This window comes from Cydia pomonella, chromosome 2 (genome assembly GCF_033807575.1).
Source record: "Cydia pomonella isolate Wapato2018A chromosome 2, ilCydPomo1, whole genome shotgun sequence".
Lineage (NCBI taxonomy): Eukaryota > Metazoa > Arthropoda > Insecta > Lepidoptera > Tortricidae > Cydia > Cydia pomonella.
In genome coordinates, this window is record NC_084704.1 from 4,089,505 (window position 1) to 4,113,640 (window position 24,136).

At 36.0% G+C, this 24,136-nt stretch overlaps 2 protein-coding genes across 4 annotated transcripts in view; both read left to right on the forward strand.

Annotated features, from left to right (window-relative positions):
- Positions 1-1,838: 1,838 nt before the first annotated feature.
- Positions 1,839-2,522, forward strand: LOC133515624 (uncharacterized). The gene has a single exon (XM_061848195.1). The coding sequence runs from the start codon at positions 1,839-1,841 to the stop codon at positions 2,520-2,522; it is 684 nt and encodes a 227-aa protein (XP_061704179.1).
- A 1,537-nt stretch (positions 2,523-4,059) lies between these two features.
- The window catches only part of LOC133531745 (uncharacterized), a 35,829-nt gene continuing 15,752 nt past the window's right edge, over positions 4,060-24,136 (forward strand). For 2 of the 3 annotated variants that reach the window (XM_061870147.1, XM_061870131.1), the window contains exons 1-5: positions 4,060-4,426; positions 6,347-6,465; positions 10,789-10,989; positions 17,402-17,527; positions 23,837-23,934. In XM_061870147.1, coding sequence (XP_061726131.1) covers positions 4,201-4,426; positions 6,347-6,465; positions 10,789-10,989; positions 17,402-17,527; positions 23,837-23,934 — 770 coding nt within the window. In that variant the 5' untranslated portion in view covers positions 4,060-4,200. Of the gene's footprint in view, positions 4,427-4,624; positions 4,921-6,346; positions 6,466-10,788; positions 10,990-17,401; positions 17,528-23,836; positions 23,935-24,136 lie in introns of those variants that run through there. The other variant, XM_061870140.1, reaches the window with a different exon arrangement.

The following is a 24,136-nucleotide window of genomic DNA, read 5'->3' on the forward strand; positions in this document are numbered from 1 at the left end:
TATATCATATATTTTTTTTAGATTTTTCATTCTGTTATTTTAGAAGTTACAGGGGGGGGGGACACACATTTTTTCACTTTGGAAGTGTCTCTCGCGCAAACTATTCAGTTTAGAAAAAAATGATATTAGAAACCTAAATATCATTTTTGAAGACCTATCCATAGATACCCCACACGTATGGGTTTGATGAAAAAAAATTTTTTTTTTTAATTTTTATGACGTATTAAAAAAAAACTACTTACTAGATCTCGTTCGAACCAATTTTCGGTGGAAGTTTGCATGGCAATGTATATCATATATTTTTTTTAGATTTTTCATTCTGTTATTTTAGAAGTTACGGGGGGGGGGGACACACTTTTTACCACTTTGGAAGTGTCTCTCGCGCAAACTTTTCAGTTTAGAAAAAAATGATATTAGAAACCTCAATATCATTTTTAAAGACCTATCCATAGATACCCCACACGTATGAGTTTGATGAAAAAAGATTTTTTGAGTTTCAGTTCTAAGTATGGGGAACCCCTAAAATTTATTGTTTTTTTTCTATTTTTGTGTGAACATCATAATGCGGTTCATAGAATACATCTACTTACCAAGTTTGAACAGTATAGCTTTTATAGTTTCGGAAAAAAGTGGCTGTGACAGAATCGGACAGACAGACGGACATGACGAATCTATAAGGGTTCCGTTTTTTGCCATTTGGCTACGGAACCCTAAAAATGGAACCATGCTGCCACCGCTGACAACCTTTGGGTAGGTATCGGAAGCATTCGTAGGTATTTTTGTATACTACGACCCGACCGTGGCAAATAACCGCACGTGTATTCTTATGTAAAGTGGTGCCACGAGCGCGTGGCTGACTCTTGTTAGGTATAACTAATAAACATTCCTGTGTTAACAGAGTTTCTTGTCTCTATCGCTTTATTATGATGCGATAGAGAGGCAGATAACGAAATTTCGATTTCCGTTTTTCGCGGTTAGCTGTCACGTTTGGAAACAAATGCAATTTCACCCTCGCAGTGTACCTTCGCGAGCTCTGGCAACTTGACTCGCCATCTTCAAACTACATATATATACTATTAGGTATCAATTTACCTACACTACATATTATTCTGCTATTAAGGTTGTGGTTTCCTATAATGTGTTTCCCCGATGGCGGTTCAAGATTCGTGCGAGTCGCATTTATATCTGAGAGCCTACCCAAGATGCCAATCGTTTGCGCCGTAGCGATCGAAACGGTAATCTCTCTCTACCACTCCTCCATATTAAATATTTAGTGCGACTGAGAGACAATAGCGTATCGTTCGCTACGGCGAAAACGAAAATCAAAATTTCTGAGGCAGATAAAGAAATTTTCACGGTAGGGCCTCAGAACTCACACTCGCAATTAGCTTAGGGTCGCCGTTGTCGATCTTGCCATGGATAACTACCTATAACTGTATAAGTAGATTAATACGGAACCATTCTAGATACCTCTCCAACCTGCCCCAAGCTAGAGCTACCGCGAACCCCGAAGTTCGCAAATTGCGGACATCTTTCTCTGTCACTCTAATACGGCTTAATTGGAGTAAAAGAGAAATATGCTCGCAATTTGTTAACTTCGGTGTTCGCGGTAGGCCCTCTGGCGTGTGCACGACCGTACAGAAATGATCACACGGAGCCTTGACCGATCCAAACCGCTGCATCCAATCGCCATATCGATTAGCGATCTAATCGTCCGAAACCAGAAGCCCATCTAACGAAAAAACCATCCTTGGCTTAAAAACAGTATAAAACGATGCCTCCAACCATGTATGTCAGTGTCGCAACCCAGTTCCATTGCGCAACACAAAAACGTAACAATGCGAAAATTTCTGCCATTGATATTAGTTTTTTGCTTCGCGGATTCGTCGCCGGTGAGTGTAGGCACGTTGCAATTTGACAACCTTGACACTGACCTGGATGATTTAAAATACGAGGTGGAAGAGGAGGATTTGGACGACTATTCGAAGCTACTTGACGACGCTGAGGATGAGAAAAAGACTGCAGCGAAAACAACAGGATATGAAAAGAACAACAAAGTTAGCAAAGGCGTTAAAGGGAAGAAGAAAGTCACGGATTTGAAAAAGTTTTTCAAAGGATTAGGAGCTGAAGACGAAGGTTACTATGATGATGACGCTGCGTACGCCTTAGCTGAAGCGGCAGCCGCAGAAGCAGTCGGCGTTAAAGGAAAAGAAGACAGGACCTATAGAAAAGGAACCAAAACTCGAGGCTTCCACCGCGTCCATCATAAAGACGAGTACAAGAAAGACAAAGTGTTTTACGAAGATGATGAAACCAAGGGCTCTATTAACAAAGTCGGTGCTAAAGGTCGCGGTTACAGTCTGAGCGGAGGCGCTGGTTTTAATAAAGGACATATCCATCATAAATTGAAGAAAGGAGTGTACGGAAAACAAGGGTATTCTGACAAGGGAACGTTTGAGAAGGAGTTCGAAGGTTATGGTGATTCTGAAGGCTTTGATACTAAGTATTCGTCGGATAGTTGATAGAAAGTACTCAGGAGGAAGGTCCAGTGGTGGCAGTATGGTTCCATTTTATCACCCTGTCACTATGCCCGTCACTTTCGCGCTTACATACTTGTTAGAACGTGACAGACATGGTGACAAATGATAAAGAGCCGACCATCTTAGCTCTACAGCTATTCCTAAAGCCATTAAAAATTGCCGTCTCCATTCTACGTTTAATCTTAATCTTAATTACAACTACTTATCTGTGACAAGCATCAACGGAATCTTTCACACTGTACGTTTTACGTTAACGAGTAGATACACCTTATTTAATAAGTAGTTGAAGTGTTTATACATACTAATAGGTATAAGTTGTTTTTTTTTAAGCACATGTTGTTTCTTTTGTTTATGTCTTCTTTTAATAAACGTTCTTAGACTTACAGTACGTATTTTTATTTTATTTTATTACTTACGTACTTTTCTTTACTAATTACGCGCCTGTTACTATATCAAAGGCAATGTTGTCGAATTCAATAATATGCATATATACTTAACTTCAGGATTTGTTTTTTAAATGAATGTGAAATGAATATGAAAATATTTATTTCAGACACCAAGTATCCATATTTTTGGCTAATAATTTATATGTTAACGATTCATACTTGCATGGTATTCGAACATGAAAATACATGTAGGAAAAATGGACACAAATACGGTTTCGTCGAAGCGGTCGAAGTTACAAAACGAAACTGTCTTTACAAAAGTCAACTTTTTTGTCGTGGAAGGTAGAGGCAAACAAAATCTCCATATACCAAAAAGTGTCCGATAGTGATTATATGCTGTGTCCGACAAAAAACCATAAATAGGTGGCGCTACAATACCTAAAATACTTGAGAAAAAATCTAATCATAGACAGCGCACTTCATTCCATCAATAACGCCTAGGTTCTTATTCTTAGCTACTCTAGCGCTACTCTGGAGAGATTTGGAACTATTATTTATATTATAGCTGACAACTGGACACTTTTGCAACAATTCTGCGTAAGGAGTTTCTGTTCCTTGCCTCTACCTTCCATAGGTGTTTGTATTATAAATATACTGCAAATATAGTCTGTCAAACGATTTCTGTCAGTAGAAAAAAGCAGCAAATTTAAAAAATGTAGGCATGAAGGGTTATCATTGGGTATCGTCAAATAGTAAAGTAAGTATATAGGTTTATCGTCCCATAGAAAATTTTAATTTCGCGCCTTTTTCTACTGACAAAGTTGTTTGACAGACTATAAAATCAAAGTAAATATTGCTTTGTAGATCTTTGCCTAGAAGTTAGAATTAAAAAAAAACAGTTTCATAATATTGTATGATTGAATATAATATATATTGGCAGTCATTTAATCGGCAAATAAAAGTACTGGAGTAGAAAAAAGAACATTACGCGTTAGATATAGCTTAAATAACATTTTAACTTTACAACGATTTGATATGTTTGATATCGATTACCTTCAATACCGATTCGGTTGACTGCACTATGTTAAAAAAACATTAGTCTATGCCAATTTCGTCATCTGTCAGTCGCGAATTTGTCAAATTGTCACTGCTCTATAGTCTCTGCTTGGCTACAATGAATGAAGTGGTCGTGTTTGTGTAAATGATTGTGGAACAAAGAATTTACAAGACGAATTAAATGAGGCTCGGCAGAGTATCGCTGTTTAACATTACTCATGAGTACGGAAGAGACTCTGTTGAACCTCGATTTCGACAAGCCGCACAATCCAATTACGCTGCCGGATGACGGCGTGGTATCTCTATCCAGTAGTGCTGAGGAAATTTGTTTAGTGCCAGAGGTTGGTTTCGAGGGCAACGTGGATTCCCCGGGGGTCAACCGGGAGTCCCAGCCGCTCCTGGGCGGCCGTGGCGACTTCGAAGTATCCTACAACCATTTTCCAGGTAATTACGTACTATTATCACTGAGTCATGTATCCGCCTATTTATTTAGCAAAAACATAATTTTGCGCCCACAGAACATATGGCAAGCAATCATGTTCAATTTAAATCTAATACGCTATGTTTTTGTTCTTAAAATACTTGTCTGACTTCCCTGTGAGCTTTGTATGGCTTCCATGCAGTCTGTTTATTTTATAATCCAATGACATTGATATATAGATAGTAAAATTGGCCTTGGTTTTCTGTATACATCCCTGAATACAAGGTGATAATAATTTGGCTTTGTTTTGCTACTAAGTTTTGCATAATTATGTGTTCAACTTCATGCTACTGTAGATTAGTTAGAAAAAAAATGTTTGCTCAGGTAACTTGAGTGAATATAGCCACAAGGTAAAGTACAATGTCAATTTCAGCCAACTGTAACAATTGTAGATGGTCTTCCATTTTTGCTTCGTTTTTATAAAATTTGTTTAAGATGGATCAACCTTTTCACTGTGGTGAGCAAATTAATAGTTTTTCCTTCATGTGTATGTTCTTATTATAAAACAAGTGATATTTTGCCACTTGTTTACTCACAATGCTATGCCATATGCTACCTGTGAACGCTTTACAGAGATACTAAACTCTTGGTGCAAGAATACCGTTACTAATTACATTCAGTTGTTAGTTTAAATGTACTTATTTTTAATTTCTATGAATCATATTTTTTCGAAAATCAATTTCTCACTATATAATTTTACATACATATGATTCTCATCTTAAATAAGTTAATTAAATACAATGTGCAAAGTGAAAGTTTATGTTATTTGTACAAACTCTTACTTAAGTATATATCCCAAGCTTATTTGTCCTGATACTAGATTAACCATATTCTGATAGACTGGATTTCAGTTCACACATTTCAGTTCTTTATTTCATCAACTGACCATTGACATAATTACTGCATAATTACATGCAGTTTTTTTTCAACCTTAATAGCAGTTACTACCTCCCAAAAACAGGGTGACATAAATTTGTTTTTAATTTCACCGCAACTTCTTTCTTAACCTGTCGAACCATACAACAAATTGATGCAAAGCAATTTGATCCATATAGATCTGTGGTATCACACTTCGGATACTGAGTCGCTACCACCCTAATTGAGTTTTGCCAGTAACAGGATGTATAAAAAAGTAATAATAATTCATTGGGTTAATATCACATGTGTGATACTAAGGCACTCCATGGGTTAATAATCATTACTTTTGTGTTTTAGAAAGAAAGACAGAAAATAACAATCCATAGGGCTGGTTTTCAGTGGGGACCTAACTTGAGACTAAAATGTGTTGGATGGCATAGGTGGTAATGATTGCATGGCATAGGTACAAAAATGTTGGCAACTTGTTAATCCATTGAAACTGACATAGAGCAGCATTCACCCAATAGTCAACAGTAGATAAACATGCTAATTTCAATGGTCTCTGATAAACAGGTTTCACAGAATGTGTTGCTTAAAAACGAGCTTGTTTATAATTGCCATTCATAATGAGGAGTGTGGCAATGAGATGGTTTTATGTGTTTAGTTAATTAAAGCCCTATAATATATGATTAGAATAATTAATTGTCTAACTGCACAGTGAAAGTGTGGAACAGTTTGCCCAAATCCATAATCAGTGCACCCTCTTTTTTTTTATAAACAATAAATAAAATAAAAAGACAATAACATCTGAGACAAAAGCAACATTGTAGGCTAGCATGCACTGGCCCGAGATAGAGCGGCTTGGAGAGTGTCCACAGTCGTCACGTCCCTCAGTCATGAGGATAAGACAAAGAAGAAGAAATATATGACATCTATTTCGGTTTAGTTAAAAATCAACTTGATTTTAGTTTAAAAGATTTGTCACAAGTGTTATTACTATTTGTAACTCCTATTTTTGTTGACAGATGACCCACAGTTCAGTGAGCTGGTATGGCAGGCGGAGGTGGCCATCGACAACAACATATTCCCGGAGAGGATATACCAGGGCTCCAGCGGCTCCTACTTTGTCAAGAACCCTGGTGGGGTAAGTGCTGAAGTTGTTCTCCTTAACCACAATTTAAATAGTTGAAGGTTAGTTCTGGAAACTGGAATATCTTTGAATTATGTAAAGCTCCACTAAGGTTTTTTTTATCTTGGAGTTGTCTCGCCGCTCCGTGAAATGCGAGTGCTCGTGTGGGGACCATTTTGCCGCCCATACTTAACATGATTTTTTTGTTTAAAATGATAGACAAATCAGTTTGTAATCATTATATGCGATAAAACTATTAGTAAAAGTAACACAATTTATATTAGGGTTAAGGTTAAGAGTAGGGACGTCGACCGGGACAATTGTGTTATTTTGGAATTTAACGTCCCGGACGTATGGCAACCCTAATATAATGATATATACACTCAGTAGTAAAAAAAACCGGCCAAGTGCGAGTCGGACTCGCGCAAGAAGCGGTCTGTACCATTACGCAAAAACGGCAAAAAACACGTTTTTTGTATGGGAGCCCCCATAAATATTTATTTTATTCTGTTTTTTTTGTATTTGTTGTTATAGCGGCATCAGAGTTACATCATCTGTGAAAATTTCAACTGTCTAACTATCATGGTTCATGAGATACAGCCTGGTGACAGACGGACGGACGGACTACGGAGTCTTAGTAATAGGGTCCCGTTTTGCCCTTTGGGTACGGAACCCTAAAAATACCTTGGTGGTTGACCGTGTTGAAGTAATCACAGTTTTTTGCCACGGGTGGTAAAATCATGTAAAATGCTTATAGCGCGAGCACTGAAGAGTGAATTCAACCCCCTAAGGCCTAGGGGGTAAATTAGTATGAGGTGAAAACGACCTCCACGCGGACAAAGTCGCGGATAGAGGCTAGTGATGTATTGTATCAATAAAATTGCTCAGATATTTTAATCCCTTTAAAAAATACTAATCATATAGCCACTAATGTTTCTTAATTTTTATGCCCATTACGTATAAGAGTATTAGTCAATTAGGTGGCGCCGGTAGTCTAATTAGAAGAAACTCCAATTTTGAAATGAGACCTAATGAGCTCTTTAGAATCATATTATCTCTTCAAGTGGCATAAGTCGTTTTTGAGTTATTGGAATTTTGATTTTATTTCAATTAATCAAATTTGAAATTTAAATGACTGAATCGGTCGGGAGTCGACGGCCTACCACTCCAAGGGTTTTAAAATGTCAGAAGTTCCATTCAATTAACACAAACACATACTTACGACATATACCAATAAATAGACCGACAAAATTTTGTTATAGTTTAATGTCCCTAACGCGTATGTCACGATCTCTATAATTACTTTTAAAGTTCAAATACTATTTCACCTATTATCAGTTTTAATCAATTTAACCATCTAATTACTTTCCCAATTATAAAAAATATCTCTTAGTGCCTAGTTCAGTACAAATAATATTTTTCTTACTTACTTACGTAGATACGTGAGACTATTTTAAATTGTTGCATTATTTGGTTTGCGAACCCTGAATTGGCATTTATTTGTGTGATGAACCACATATTTGTTCCTGAGTCATGGGTTTTCTATGTATGTTTTTATCTATACCATGTCATGGGTGTTTTCTATGTATGTTTTTATATATACCATGTCATGGGTGCTTTCTATGTATATTTTTATATATACCATGTCATGGGTGCTTTCTATGTATGTTTTTATATATACCATGTCATGGGTGCTTTCTATGTATGTTTTTATATATACCATGTCATGGGTGCTTTCTATGTATGTTTTTATCTAAGTATGTATAGGTATCGTCGCCTAGTACCCATTGTACAAGCTTTGCTTAGTTTGGGGTCGATTTGTCTAAGATTGTCCCCAAATATTTATAAATATTTATTAATTGAGCAATTTTTACATGACACGAAAATCTCCAGTGCAAATGGTTAGGGAATTAAGGATTTTACAATACTCGGTGCAGTCAAAGTCAAAGGCAAAAATGTCTATCAAAGTTAAACTCTGAATATGGAAAAACGACCTTACCTGGGAAACCTAAAGCTCAATTTCGAGCGTAATTATGAAAACTGCTGAAATTGCCCATCGATGTTCATCTTGACAATGATTAATGAAACAAATGAACGCGACAAGGCTATCGCATCTAGGTTGCTTAATTTGCGCGGATAAAATAATAAACAACGTTATAGTGATAGCGATAGAGTTCATGGTTCTATGGCAAGCAGTTATCAATCTTTGATAGTCTTGATTCAATTGCGTCGGTATGAATTTGTCTTGCATATTAAAACGCCTGTTGTCTCGTCTGGTATAGCGACTGTTGCAATATAAAACAGTTGCAGAAAAAAAGTACCTATTTGCTTCTATGAAATATTTGAAATGAGTCTCCGGAAATGGTTAGAATTTAGTTAGTAGTAGTAAAATATAAATTTATATTTAAAATGTGGCATAAATTATAAAATTTTGAGGAACTGAGTAGGTATTTTTACTTCCCCCGGTAACGTCTCAGACAAGTAACCACAACCTTCAATACACGACTTTTTTTTACTGTGACCGTAACCGAACGCGGCTTTTCGAATACGATATTTGACACAGTCGGCATCATAAGCGGCATAGCGAATTAGACTTCGATAGACTATAATAGCTTAATATAAAAAGATGTATCTCTATATGTGCTGCTGGGTAAAGGCCTCCCCTCGTTTTCTCCACTCAACCCTGTCGTCTGCATTTTCCCACCATTTTGGGATTTTTGGGTAGAATGCGTCCAAGTCGTCCCGCCATCTCCTTTTCGGTCTGCCTGCACCCCGTCCTGCACCGTCTATGGTGTTCCGTGGGTCCCAATTAGTAACCATTTTGGCCCACCTTTCGGGGTGCATATTCATATCATTTATTGCATGTAGATTAATAATTATGAACGCGAACTGTTGGGTATACTCGTATATTTCGACTTGGAAAAGCAATTGTATTCGCCAACAAACTGTCTCCAGTTGCGCGAAACTTTTGTATACCTAGCCATAAGTTTTTTTAAAACCGCGATACCTTTGGAACTGCTAGAAAAGAATGCTATTTATGTGTAGGTATTTTTAAATTATACGACAATAAATAAAAGTTGTTTCATCCGCTACTATTGATGCTGTACAATGCTTGGGTTCGTTAGTACTAGAACTACTAAGCTACAATTTAGCATGGGAATATAAATGTATATTTCAATCACCATATATATCAATCACGGACGACTTAAAAAATACTTTCAATGAAATCTATTTCGTACATGATCGGTTGAGCAGTTTTTGAATTATCACAAAACGTAATCTGTTCTTATCAAAAGGATGCAAGGTACATATTTCTGGTTGTTACGTTCATAGTAGTATAAAAAACTTATACAAAAGACTCCCTATTAAGTGCCTAGTTGTCGGCCGGGTATATTGTAACTACGGAACCCTACACTGACCATCACCCGACATGCTCTTGGCCGGTTTTTTGCTAACACATTTATATCCTGTAGAATACATATAATCTGCTCTTTTTGATACTATGCAGATCTGGTTCATACCAGTTTTGCGTTGAATTGGAGCATAGATAAATATTCCGACGCGGGGTTAAGGGAACTTCGAGCATGGGTCCCTTATTTGGTGTGTCGGAAACAAACGCATCAGTTACCTGATTCCTCCGCCTACTACGTTTGTATTTGGTTTTAAGGTTAATGCTAATGATAAGGTATCTTACTTACCTCACCACTTATGCCGAAATTAATAGAGCGTATAGAACTCTTCTCATAAAAAGTGTACGATCATATTCTCGTAAGAATCGAGGTGTCGTGTCGCGACCCCTTTGATAATTCATAACAAAATGCGTCATTCTTTGCTTGTAATACGCAATATAATACCTCATTTAATATACATATACTAGTAAAATACTCATACTAGGCGTCAAGTCCGCCATTTGTACCTTTTTTTTGTAAATTTGTGCAATAGAGTATAAATAAATAAATATAACTTTCATGTGGTGACGTGATGAATATATTATGATACTTTTAAATTATTTGTTCTAAAGTACTTAAGTAGAACAGAGATAAATATATTATAGAAACATTGCATAGCGGAAATCGTAGATATTATACGAGAAAATCAAGGGCAAAACACAGCAGAAGTCGCCGTTTTTGTCATATAATTTGCATCGTAAACTGTGCGTCCCATGACTAAACACTGGCGTGGGCGAGCCCTTAAACGTGTTTATATTACACGGATTTTATTATGATTCTCGAATTTAACCTAAAAAAACGTAATAGCAGAATAAATTACTTGACTTCATGCTACTTTTTAACAGCAAGGCCTACACCACAAGCTTAACCTTTTGCTCTGTACTTACAGAAAATAATAGGCGTATTCAAACCAAAAGACGAGGAGCCTTACGGCCGGCTAAATCCAAAATGGACGAAATGGATGCACAAGCTCTGCTGCCCCTGCTGCTTCGGGAGGTCCTGTCTGATCCCCAACCAGGGGTACCTCTCGGAGGCCGGCGCGAGTCTCGTCGACACGAAGATTGGACTCAAAGTCGTGCCAAAAACTAGGGTAAGTGTGTGTAGAACAAGGTGTCGAGAAAAAGAGGAGTGTTCAAACTTAATGTACATCATTGAGAAGCAAATAAACAAAATGGATGCGAACGCTCTGTTGGTCCGAGGAGTCCTGTTTGATTCCTAACCAGAGATCAGAGGTACTTCTCGAAAGCTGGCGCAAGTCTTCTTGACTCCAAGATTGGACTCAAAATGGTACCAAAAAGTAGGGTATGTGCAAATTATAACTTAAAGTATAAAAAACAAAAGAAATATTCAATCTTATTGATAGATTAGACCTCCTGAACAGCAAGGGGATAAATGGATGAACAACTTTGTTGTCCCTGCTGCTTCGGGAGGTCCTGTTTGATTCACAACTAGGGCTGCCCCTCGGAGCGAATCTCATGGACGCCAAGATCGGACTCAAAATCATGCCAAAAATTAGGGTAAGTGTACACAACACAATAAACTATGAAAAACAATACTTTATGAATGACAACTGATAAGTTTTGGTGTAAACAAAGTGCCTATTATGTTATACTTCTGTAGTAATTTTACTACATGATGCCCGCTTTCCATTAAACTTGACATGTTACTGTAATATTTAGGTTAATTTCTTTGTTATGACTGTCGAGGTAGTTGTACCTACATTAACTATGATTTCATTGACATTATGAGGTCGTATACTTTATCTCCAGGGTTTATTGGACTCTAGTAATGAATCAATAATTGCACAATATTACACACTACTAAATAATTTTTTCTAGTATGGATTGTGCAATAAATTGATCGCTTTCGGAGCGTTTCTACTGACCACCTCAGTGGAAACGATGAGAGGAGACGTGTGGGAATCAACCATTTCAACCAAAAACATTGGCCTAAATCCAGCGGACGGGAGAAATGTTGTGGATTACAAAAAAGAAAATGAAAACCAGTACAACCAGTGTTATTGGTTGATTCCGACACGTCCCCTCATCTTCGCGCATCTCCTCCTCAGTGGAAAGGCCGGTCTTGACTGTCAATACGCTGCGCTGACTTATTCTTATTACATGACAATACAAGTGCGAAAAGTAAGAAATTCGCAACGAGTGGCGATAAATTAAAACATGACCGAAGGTAATAATTATATAATGTCTCCATTATTACATACGCTAAAGCAAATAAAGGGCATACTTTCTAGCCGGTTTCAAAATCGGTTTCCTAGAAACCACATTTACCAAACGTAAACCTAGTTTACCATGAAGGTTTACATACAATTTTTCTATATTCTTAAAAGATAAAACAAAGTATTAATAAAGTATGGTGTAAAACCGACGCTGACGCTCACACCTTTTAAAATTTTAAAACCGCTTTGCGTAGTTTATATGCCCGTGGTATAGCGAAACTTCAATACTACGTCAAACTCATGCATGCATGGCTTCCAATTCCAATACAGCTACAAGAAGTTAAAAAGTAGTCTTAAGTACGTCATCGTTATATCGGTGCCGTACGCCGCGACAATTCAATACCTATATACTATACTACCGGCACAAAAGTCTCATACGGAATCTCAATTTGACCCGATTATGTTACATGTCATAAAATACTTAGAGAACAGAAGCATCACTGAGCGAAATGTATTAGCATATGTATCACGTCGATGGCAAACAGGCATACGGCCCGCGTTATAGCAGTTACTTTAAAGTATAGGCCTGAATGTATGCATCCATCCATTTAATTTTAATGCTAACTTTTTAAGGACACGTATTAGTCTATAAATGTTTGCAGTAACAGGGATCTTAAAAAAAAAACGCATCTAAATGCTTAAAAAAGTGCCGTTAATTCTCAATCAAATGATAATAAGAAACTCCATGTTGGCATTAAATGTAAAAGCGCTATAGATACTGTTAAAAAATACATTAAATTATTGTTGACTGGTCGGATCAACACTAAAAATACACAAAAGGGTTGTATTCACAATAACGAAGTCTTTATAGTAAAAGCCCTTTAAAAAATTTGGTGTGGAGAAGAAGCTTATATACTATCTTATACCTTTAAACGAGCAATTCTTGTATATATATATATATGTATATATATTTTCGGTGAAGGAAAACATCGTGAGGAAACCGGACTAATCCCAACAAGGCCTAGTTTATCCTCTGGGTTGGAAGGTCTGATGGCAGTCGCTTTCGTAAAAACTAGTGCCTACGCCAAATCTTGGGATTAGTTGTCAAGCGGACCCCAGGCTCCCATGAGCCGTGGCAAATGCCGGGACAACGCGAGGAAGAAAAGATATATTTCTGTGATCTCGGAAACGGGTCTAACGATTTCGCTGAAATTTGGTATATGGGGGTTTTTGGGGGTATACAATCTATCTAGATTAGTCTTATGTTTGGGAAAACGCGTGTTTTCGAGTTTTCATGCGTTTTTCTTTCGTCGCAAAATATGGTCGCTAATTTCGTGTTGCCGGCCACTGTCCGTCTGGTCCAGCGGGTTAAGACGCGGACTGCTAAACGAGTGTTACGGTTTCGAATCTCGCCCGGTGACTAACTTTTGTTTTTTTTTTATATGTTCAAGTTTATATATAATTTTTTAATTTTTATTGTTTTAGACAAGTTTAATTTAGTAAAAAAATGTAGTTAAGATTATCACCTATACACCACCATATAACAATAAATAGTTATAACCGAGCAAAGCGCGGTCGCCCAGGTACTATATTATTATGAATTTATTATTATTTTAAGTATTTATTTTCATAAGGCACGGTACAATAAGTGGTGATACATTAAAATAGTATTGCAATTTGCAACAACTTGATGGCAGTTAGTTCCGCTCTTGATAGTTGTGTTATTACGTCACATGATGTATTATTACAAGCTTTTATTTACTTTCACCTGACCGTTGTCTGTTTGTAATCAAATCTTGCAAGTTAAATTTGATCCACTTCCCGGTTTCCGATTGAGCTGAATCTGCTGATCTGATGATGGAGACAAGAGGTGGACATAGTAACTCTGTGATAAAACAACGCAACCTAATTGTGTTTGGGGTTTTTAGAATTTGCTCGATGAGTATTAGTTGCCTGTGGAAAGAAAAGTACAGTCAGCGATAAAAGCTTGTACCAAAAATGTAATGTAATGTATGTAATGTATGTGTGTATTTTTTGCCAAAAACTTATTTTAACGTAACAACTAAGCATGCAAATTATCTCTGATTTATAAAAAAACAAATATATTGTGGCCTAGCTGACATTTTTGTATCTGTACCTCACGTCGCCTGCGGTTTATTGTTGAGCGCGTTTCCTCCATGTAAGCTCAGGCTTTCTAGCTGATTTTAGGTCAACCGTGTTTATTTATACGAACATCTACAGTTCTCAAAGCTCGACATCTTTCAGATCAGGGGTTCCCAATCTTTGTGTGGGTTTTATACAGATTTTAAACCAAAATTCCTCACTTCTGCGGCCAATAGCTCCCAGGAAGTACAATTAAGGTATTAAATATCGACACGGACAAAGTGCCAAAAATATGTATACACGACCTTATTGCCCATACATTAAAGTAGCGTATACATATTTTTGGCACTTTGTCCGTGTCGATATTTAATACCTTGAATACAACTTCTGTTTTGGATATATAGGACAACCCGAGGAGTACTCCTTTAAACAAATAAGTTTTCAATTATAAAATTAGGCTTAACTTTAGGTAGTGAATGAATGAATTAATGAATGAATGAATGAATTGTTTATTGCATATCACAAACCAGTTATAAAAGGTGGTACATATTATGTGGTTAGTTTTAGTGACGTCCTGTAAGGACACAGCAACATATAAACTAATGTTAACTTAAAACTAAGAAATAATACATTTCAAATAATTTAACATTACATATTGTTAAGAATACAAGCATTACTAATCAAATTTTTCATCGAAGTAGTCTTTTACATTATAAAAGCACTTATCAGTAAGGAAGATTTTTAACTTATTTTGAAACAAATTGTAATTTTCTATGTTTTTCAACGAATTCGGAAGGTGATTATAAATTTTAATACACATAAAATGAGGACTAGATGTAACAAGTTTTAATGACGAGAAAGGCAATTCCAGTTTATTTAAATTTCGGTTGTTTCTTCTATTGTCTGTTAGTAGTGAATAAAGGTTAATATGTTTTCTGACAAATTTACTTGTTTCAAGGATGTACATCGAGGCCAGGGTGAGTATTTGATGCTTAATAAAATAAGGTCTACAGGAGTCCAATTGATCGATATTTACCAGTATCCTGATGCATTTTTTTTGCAATATAAAAATTGTCTCAACATCACAACTATTTCCCCACAATACGAGACCGTAGGACAGCCTTGAATAGGCATATGCGTAGTACGCGGTAAGGGCACTCTCGAAGTCTGTAACTCGTTTAAGGTATTGGAGCGCGTAGATGAAAGAGGACAACTTTTTGGATAGTGTTTGGATATGGGATTTCCAGGTCATATTACTGTCGAGATCTATTCCTAATAGAGTAGCTGTATTTACATGTTCTACCTGTGTGTTCTGAAAACTAATATTTAAAGTTAAGGGAGCTTTTTGAAAAGGTTTGAATTGAATGACTTTGGTTTTTTTGAGGTTAAGTTCCAGATTGTGAATTTGTAACCAATTTGTAATGGAATTTAATATAGACTCTAATTTAGCTTCACCATCTTGGCTGTCAATACACGGAACTAGTACAGAAACGTCATCAGCAAAAAGTGTACAAGTGTAGTATTAGAGACGTGAACCTAATTGATGTGTATCTAATCTAATACATACTTACTCGTATTGTGTACATGTTACAAATTTAATCTTTTTATACGTCGAGCAAAGTGCCACCTATATCCATAAATTAGGCTTTTTTTATTAGGGTAACTCCAATAAACAAGGTTTTCTTGCCGAGTCTGGCGCTGACTAATTTGGACGTCTGCCGATGACGCATACGTTGCGTCACTTGCGTCACGGCATTCGATCCTTGCATAGTAATCGCGCGAGCGCTGACCAACGCATAGATCGATACGCACATTGTTTATAGCGCTTATCGGTTACCGCGGCTGATAGCTGATAGCTACAATCAGACCAGACGTACCTAATATTACTTACAGGTAGTATTGGTGCAAATAACATTGTCTAGGCGATTTGGAATGCTATTCCAAAATGAAAAGAGTCGTATCTTGCGTGTGCTTGTTGTATGATTCAATCAGATTAATGTCTTGACGAAGTTTTTTTGTCGGAATATTATTGAAGATGCACATTTGCAATTGCAAATAAATGGTTGATTGTGTATAAAATGTTGGAATTTTAATATAACTATTTATTCAGTCTTGAGAAAACTGTTTACTTGTTTAGTCCTATTCTTTCTTGCCTTGTTTTTTGCCACGGCTCATGGGAGCCTGGGCTCCGCTTGACAACTAATCCCCAAAATAGGCGTAGGGTATAGACCCTACCCCATCGGGAGGAACATAGGTTCCTCACGATGTTTTCCTTCACCGAAAAGCGACTAGTAAATATCAAATGTTATTTCGTACATAAGTTCCGAAAAAGTCATTGGTGGTGGAGTTTGAACCTTAGGATTGAAAGTCGCACGCTCTTGCCGCTAGGCCACCAGCGCTTCCTCCTTGGCTTTTACTTGTGTAGTCAGTTTAGTTATTTTATTACTTTTATTAGTATCGGAGAATGCCTGTGTACTGTATACGTTTACTTTAGGGCGAGAGGCTGATTGAGTATTTGTTCACACGAATCATATTCCCAATTGCCGCCAAAACGGATGGTCCGTTTAAGCTGCGGGTTTGTGTAGCTGTAATATTTGGTCAGGGGTTTTAGATTTAGAGTTATATTTAATATTTCTATCTGATCAAGGAAACCGAACGTGTCCAGAGGAATTATGCGATATAGCAACGCATACTCATTGCGTTTGAGATTGTTAGCTACTGTTGAATGCTTGAAAGGAAACTACCATTGGCGATAAAAACTTGTATTAAAAATGCTCTTTAAAAAATAGTTATTTATAAAATAGTTATCGCTTTTTAGCGATAAGACCGCCTGTTGTTACCTGGTTCTATTTTCCTTTAAAATTCATTTGTAGTTTTACATGTATGTAAAATGTATAATTGTTGGTGCAATAAAGAATATTTACTTACTTACTTACTTATTTATTACTTGTGCTGGCATTTTTTTCCAAATATTTTTGACGACCTGTCTGTCCTAGTGGGTAGTGACCCTGCCTATGAAGCCAATGGACCCGGGTTCAAATCCTATTAAGGGCATTTATTCGTGTGATGAGCACGGATATTGGTTTCTATGTATTTAAGTATTTATAAATATTTATTATATATTATATTTATCGTAGCCTAAGTACCCACAACACAAGCCTTATTGAGTTTTCAATTTGTGTAATAATGTCGTATAATATTTATTTATTTGATATTCATGCAGGTGGTGAAGCTGGTATCGGAAACGTTCAACTATTTACGGATAGACCGGGAGCGCTCGCGGCTCAAACGAGCCATCACCGAGCAGTTCCCTAACCTGCGGTTTAATAGGATGGGCCTCCCGCCAAAGGTAACTGAACTGTTTTTACAGACACATAAGTATAAAATATAGCCATTGTTCTTAGGAACCATGAGGCATGTTTTAGAGATCTCGCGCCACATGTCTCGGAGAGCCTAGGGTTTTATTTTCAACTAAGAGTAGTGATAACTGGTTGTTGATAGAGGAAAGGGGACGACCGGTTCTCCATCCAAATGTAGACCCCATTATGCATTATGGAAAATATTTTTATAAAATTAGATGTTTATTAACTATTATATATATATTAAAAGCTCATATTTCTTAAGAATTAAATAATCAAACATAGATGGTCAATATATACAACGTGTCCCAAAACTCAACGATAAGCCGGCACCAGAGGATGGAGCTGCTTATGATTAGTCGAGAAAAAATAAGGAAAAAATATATCTCAATTATTTTAGAAATTACAGAAAAAAAATGAAATTCATTGAAAATCGACATCCCTAATGGTATTTTTAACGACCATGTCTACAAATATTCAAATATTACTGTTTTTTATTTTGTTTTTGGAAACTTCAGTAGCCCTGCTATCTAACACAGTTCTTAAAAATACCAAAATACATGTAGTTTTTACACAAAAAATAATCAAAATTCATTTTGTCCCTACAATTTTGAAAGATTGTTTCTTACAGTCCACTTTCAATCATCATGGTGTAAAAAAATAGTATCGACACCACTATGGCAATTATTTTCAAAAGTTGACGCAACTAACCAAGATTCCAAAATGGTATAATACTTTGGGAAACCTAGTCACAACAAAAAACAACGAATTTTTAAACAAGAACCGACATTTTTAAATGTTGATATTAATCACTGCCCGTGCAGTGCGAGAATACTTAAACCAAGAGTATCCAGGGCGTTGGATCGGGCGACTTGGTCCTATCTTGTGGCCACCCCGTTCGCCCGACCTGAATCCCCTGGACTTCTTCTACTGGGGCTGTCTTAAAGACAAAATCTACTCAAAACCCATAGCAACATTGGACGAGCTTCGCCAAAAAATCACACAAGCTGCGGATCATATCAATGGTAGAAGATATGCACGACGGATAAAACGATCATTTCTAAGGCGATGTCATGTCTGTATTAATGCCGGTGGCAGGCAATTTGAACATTTACTGTAGTATTAATAATGTAGTAGATGAATTAAAAAAAAAGGAAAAAAAATTGTACCATTTCTTTGCATTTATTCAACATTTTTCAACAACAAAAATCCTTTTTTGGGTACCGTCGAGTTTCGTATCTTCGCCTGGATTTTGACACTTTTCCCAAAAAATCTTACAAATTTGAAAGCATTTTGGTGCGTTATGGCAAAAAAACGTTTTTTAGTACTCCTGACTATCTGTGTATACCACTAAAGCTTTAAATTTAATTGGTTAACTTGGTAATAAATCGCCCCGAAGGCAATAGGCGAAGTATGGGTATTTTTCCCAATCTTCGCCTATGGCATGCCTTACCGCTAATAATAAACTTTTCTGTGACTTATGCATGTTAAGGCTTATCTCCTTGGAATGTGTTAATATACTATGAACCTTAACTCCACCAGACTAGGCATATTTTTAAAAAACGGTGTGGTAGGCGAAGTTTGGTACCAAACTGAAGTTGTTTACATACATTTTCTATAATGAAGCTAGGGCTGCCAAAAATTAACCAACATGCCAAATAAAGGGGAGTAATGGTTTATAAGTAAAAAAAATATTTTTAATAAAATTGTTTAATATTTAAACAAAAAACTTATCTCTTTTCGCTTATTATTATGATAGTAATTGAGATCAAATCAACCTTATTATTCAAAGTTAGACATATAAAAATATCTACTCAACATCGGCAAGAGTAGAGATAAACATTCGCATATACTCATATAGCGTAAACTAAAATATTTAACTTCTTAATTTAAATACTCTTTTTATTGCGTTTGCACTACGAATAACAATAATAGTAACGGCTTTGGCTTACACGTAAAATAAGTAATAACATATCAATTTTGCGACAGCAATTAGAATATGGCCATTTTGTTGGCATTAAATAGTGTTCAACAAAATCTATCAGTCTAAAATCATGTTAAGTTAACAGGAACTGTATAAAGGCATTTGGGTTATATTCTTTAATAAATTTCCATTAACACTTACATAATAATTAAGTCTTAAATCTCAGTCAGCTTTTCTTACAGTTTATATCAACACTTAAATAATAATTAAGTCTCAACTTTCAATCAACTTGTAATAGACATAAAAACCAATAGGGAGGTAGGTACATTCATTTGGAAACTACTGTAAATTGTATTTACTCAAATTGATATTATTGAATACAATTTGTCCCCGTCGAGAAATTTTTGGTTCGGGCAATATTAAAAGAATGTCATCTAAATGCTTCATAGTACAGATGTCATCAACTCTTGGGTAGGAAAATACTAATCCTGTATTAAATTTCGATTCTTTCACTTTCCTCACGAATTTGATTTCGGGGACGTTACCTTTCATAGTTATTACTTTTCCTACAAAATGCTTTACACTCTTTTTGGTTACGAACTTTGCCAAAACCCAGGAGCCTGTATTTAATTTCTTATCGTCCTCTATGAGATATCCAATATCAGAAATTCCGAAAGGTATCGGCGGTTCTAAATTTTCTTCTTCTTGTTGTAAATACGCCGCAATATAATCGTCCATTGTCCCATATTCGGAATCATCCGTATCAACAACATACTTTTCTGTTTTAGAATTTGTTGAGCTAGTTTCGGTACTATAAGATCTCCTATTCCTTTGTTTTAAAGCTTTACGTTTCTTGCTTACTTTTTTCGTTTTATTGGTTCCTTCATGTTTTATTTTTCTTTTTCTACTTTCATCTATATGTTCTTTTTCTTCTTGTTCGTTTTTTGGTTCTTGTGAAAAATCTGCCAGTTCTTTTTTTTGTTCAGTCGCCATTTCGTGCTTTACTGGAACTAGTTTCATCTGTAAAGCGGATCGTGTAATTTTAGTCTGACCCTTTTTTAAATGTATCTTTTTTTGCTTACTTTGAGAGGGTTTTGCTTGGATAGTAATATCAGAGGTAACTGTAATTTTAGTTTTTGTAGTTTGCAGGCATTCTGGTAATTCTGCAATAAATGGCACATTTACTTTATCAGTCCTTAAAATTTCAGTAAAACTATGAACACTTAACTCCTCAGGGGTTTCTACATGTTGGATTAAGTGATGATTGATAACCGTGATACACAATTGCTTAAGGCTGTCGGGACATTTCGGTGTAAACGGTGGCTCAAATAACGAACCCGAATTCACCTGCAGAACCGTAGAAATATCTTTCTTTGGTGTTTTCTTTTGTTTGGCTCTCTTTTCTTTTCTTGGTTGAGGTGTCAACATTTTGAAATCGTCTGAGGAGACAGATTGACCCGGTGGGACATTTAATTTCTTATTTCTTATTTTTTTATTTGGGGCTGGAGCACGTGTCTCTTTTAGCCAGTCTAGCAGAGTATTGTCGACAGTTGTACAGGTCATCGATGACTGGTCTGAACCGGGTAGTTTTCTGATTACTTTGTCGGGATTCAATGGAGCAATTCCAGTTGCTTTAAATGCACTGATTATGTTGTGCGTTTTCTCGTTTAGTGACTCGAGTAGTTTTTTTAGTAAATCTGGAAAATGTCCTTTGTGAATTGTCGCTTCTCTCGGGTTTTTAATTTTGTAGTTTAATAGAATTTGCCTCCAATTTTTTTTTAATGGTCCAAAATAACAAACATCTAAAGGTTGAGTTAGATGTGATGAGTTTGGTGGTAAAAAAACAAAACGTATATCATTTTGCTCACAATCTTTCACAATTTGGTGATTTATATGGGATGCCAAGTTATCTCCAATCAAGAGTTTTGTACCAGTTTTAGTTTTAGCCCACGGCAAAATGATATTTTTGAACCAATCTTCAAATAAAATGCTGTCAAACCATCCCGATTTAGATCGATTAAACCTGCATCCTTTTGGTCCATTAATGGTCCATTGGCTATACAAATGCTCCGCCTTATACACTACGTATGGTGGAAGACATTCCCCACCTGCAGTTATGGCGAACATTATAGATATAGCCCCTTTCGTGACGTTTACCACCCTTTCTGGGTATTTAACGCCTCTTCTGAACAAACATTTCTGGGCTCCAGGATTGTCCGACAAGTTTGTCTCATCATAATTTATAATATTTTCATCGGGGACGCCTTCTAAAGATGTTTTGAGATTTTTGAAATATTCGTTAATTTCATCATGGGTTTTTTCTGCACGGCTTCTCTTAATGTTTTGTACTTCTCTTTTAGTCAATTTAGAATTATTTCTCTTTAGAAAAGAGTATACCCACTTTTTGCCAGGCAATTTATTGTTAAAAATTGCAAGCTTTCCATTGGCCTCCAGGTATCTGAAAATTATAAATACCTGAATTTCAAAGTAAAAAACAAATCAAATCATTTAGTCTTGAATATTATTAACATAGGTTAAGGTAATAATTAAAAATTAAAATACACAACAAAATATCACCTTGCTCATATAATTTGAATCCCCATGCATAAAACTAATCCGTTAAGGAATAATGGATCTATAGGAAAACAACATACACGCATGACCCCTCAATAAACTAGACTGTATTGTTAAAGTTCCATAAAAATATTTTGAAATATTACCTGTGCACGACTATTCGCAAATCTAGAAGGGTTAGAGGACTGCCATAATCGGCGGCCACAACTAACACCTTACACACATTAGCTTCCTCTTCTTCAGTAAGCCTAGTTGGGCATCCTGGAGTCTTAGGGTGCTTGTTATGCAACCTGTCCAACAATGTTCTACGAGGGATGCCAAACGTTTTTTCAGCCTCATATGAAGACAACGTTTTGTTTTTTAGTGCTTCCACAGCTAGGTCTATTAAATCCTTGGAATGATGGACAGTATACTGTCGTTTTTTACGTTTTTGCGGTTTTGCCATGGTAGCTATAAGGTAATTTAAGAAATTTGATTAATATATCAATTGAAAACTGACCTTTGCCGGCTAAAGTTGATAATTTTGCGAGAAAAATATTATCTATACACACTTATACAACAAGTTTATACCACATACTGGGATAAAATAAATCTACACATATCTTTAAGGCATAGCTTAATCTACTTATTGACTTTACTCCAAATTGTTAAAGCCATTTCCGAAAAACCAAACACAAGAAAATATTTAAATTTGGAAACAAGTAATGTCATCCACCAATTTATGTGGTACAACAAATTTGACAACCCTAGGTGTAGGCGAAATTTGGCAACAAGATGGACGCAAAGTACCTTCACCAATGTTTTATCCAATTGTGACTTCTAAACGTAAGCTAGCTATTAAATAATAGTTTCATTTGAAAAACAAATAGTTATAGGATATAATCATGTAAAAAGTTTAACATTACCTGGTCCGTATCACTGTTTAAAACTTAAGTTAAAACACTGGTTTAAAAAAATGTCTGGTCGGTGTCGCGAAAAAACCTCACTGAACGTCAACTGTGTGAAGTTAGCCGCAGATTGTTCGAAGAATGTTGACACCCGTAAAAAATACTTTGTATTTAGCAGTTTTATGTAAGGCTTACATAAGAAACATTTTGTTAATGGCAACTTATGTCAAACTAGGCGAAAATAGGTAGCACCGGCGAAGATAAGAAACTCGACGGTACAGTAAAAGTGATTACCGCCAACATTAAATAATGTCGATTCTTGTTTAAAAATTCGTTGTTTTTTTTTGTGAATAGGTTTCCTAAAGTATTATACCATTTTGGAATCTTGGTTAGTTGCGTCAACTTTTGAAAATAATTGCCACAGTGGTGTCGATACTATTTTTTTACACCATGATGATTGAAAGTGGACTGTAAGAAAAAATCTTTCAAAATTGTAGGGACAAAATGAATTTTGATTATTTTTTGTGTAAAAACTACATGTATTATGGTATTTTTAAGAACTGTGTTAGATAGCAGGGCTACTTAAGTTTCCAAAAACAAAAAAAAAACAGTAATATTTGAATATTTGTGACATGGTCGTTAAAAATACCATTAGGGATGTCGATTTTCGATGAATTTCATTTTTTTTCTGTAATTTCTAAAATAATTGAGATATATTTTTTTCCTTATTTTTTCTCGACTAATCATAAGCAGCTCCATCCTCTGGTGCCGGCTTATCGTTGAGTTTTGGGACACGTTGTATATTTAGTATAATATCAATATCCAGGGAACATTTTTTTAAAAATTAATTTAAGAAAACTTGATTCGGCTATCTTGTATTAAAAATCGTTAATGTATTGTGTGTCTGTTCACAGGCGGGATCATTCCAGCTGTTTGTGGAGGGCTATAAGGACGCGGACTACTGGCTGCGGCGCTTCGAGCAGGACCCGCCGCCGGCGCACGTCATGAGGAAGTCAGTATAAATAAAATATTATTGGGACATTCTTACACAAATTGACTAAGTCCCATGGTAAGCCAAGAAGGCTTGTGTTGTGGGTACTCAGACAACGATATATATATATTATACAAATATTTAAATATGTACATAGAAAACATCGATGACTCAGGAACAAATATCTGTGCTCTTCACACAAATAAATACCCTTACCGGGATT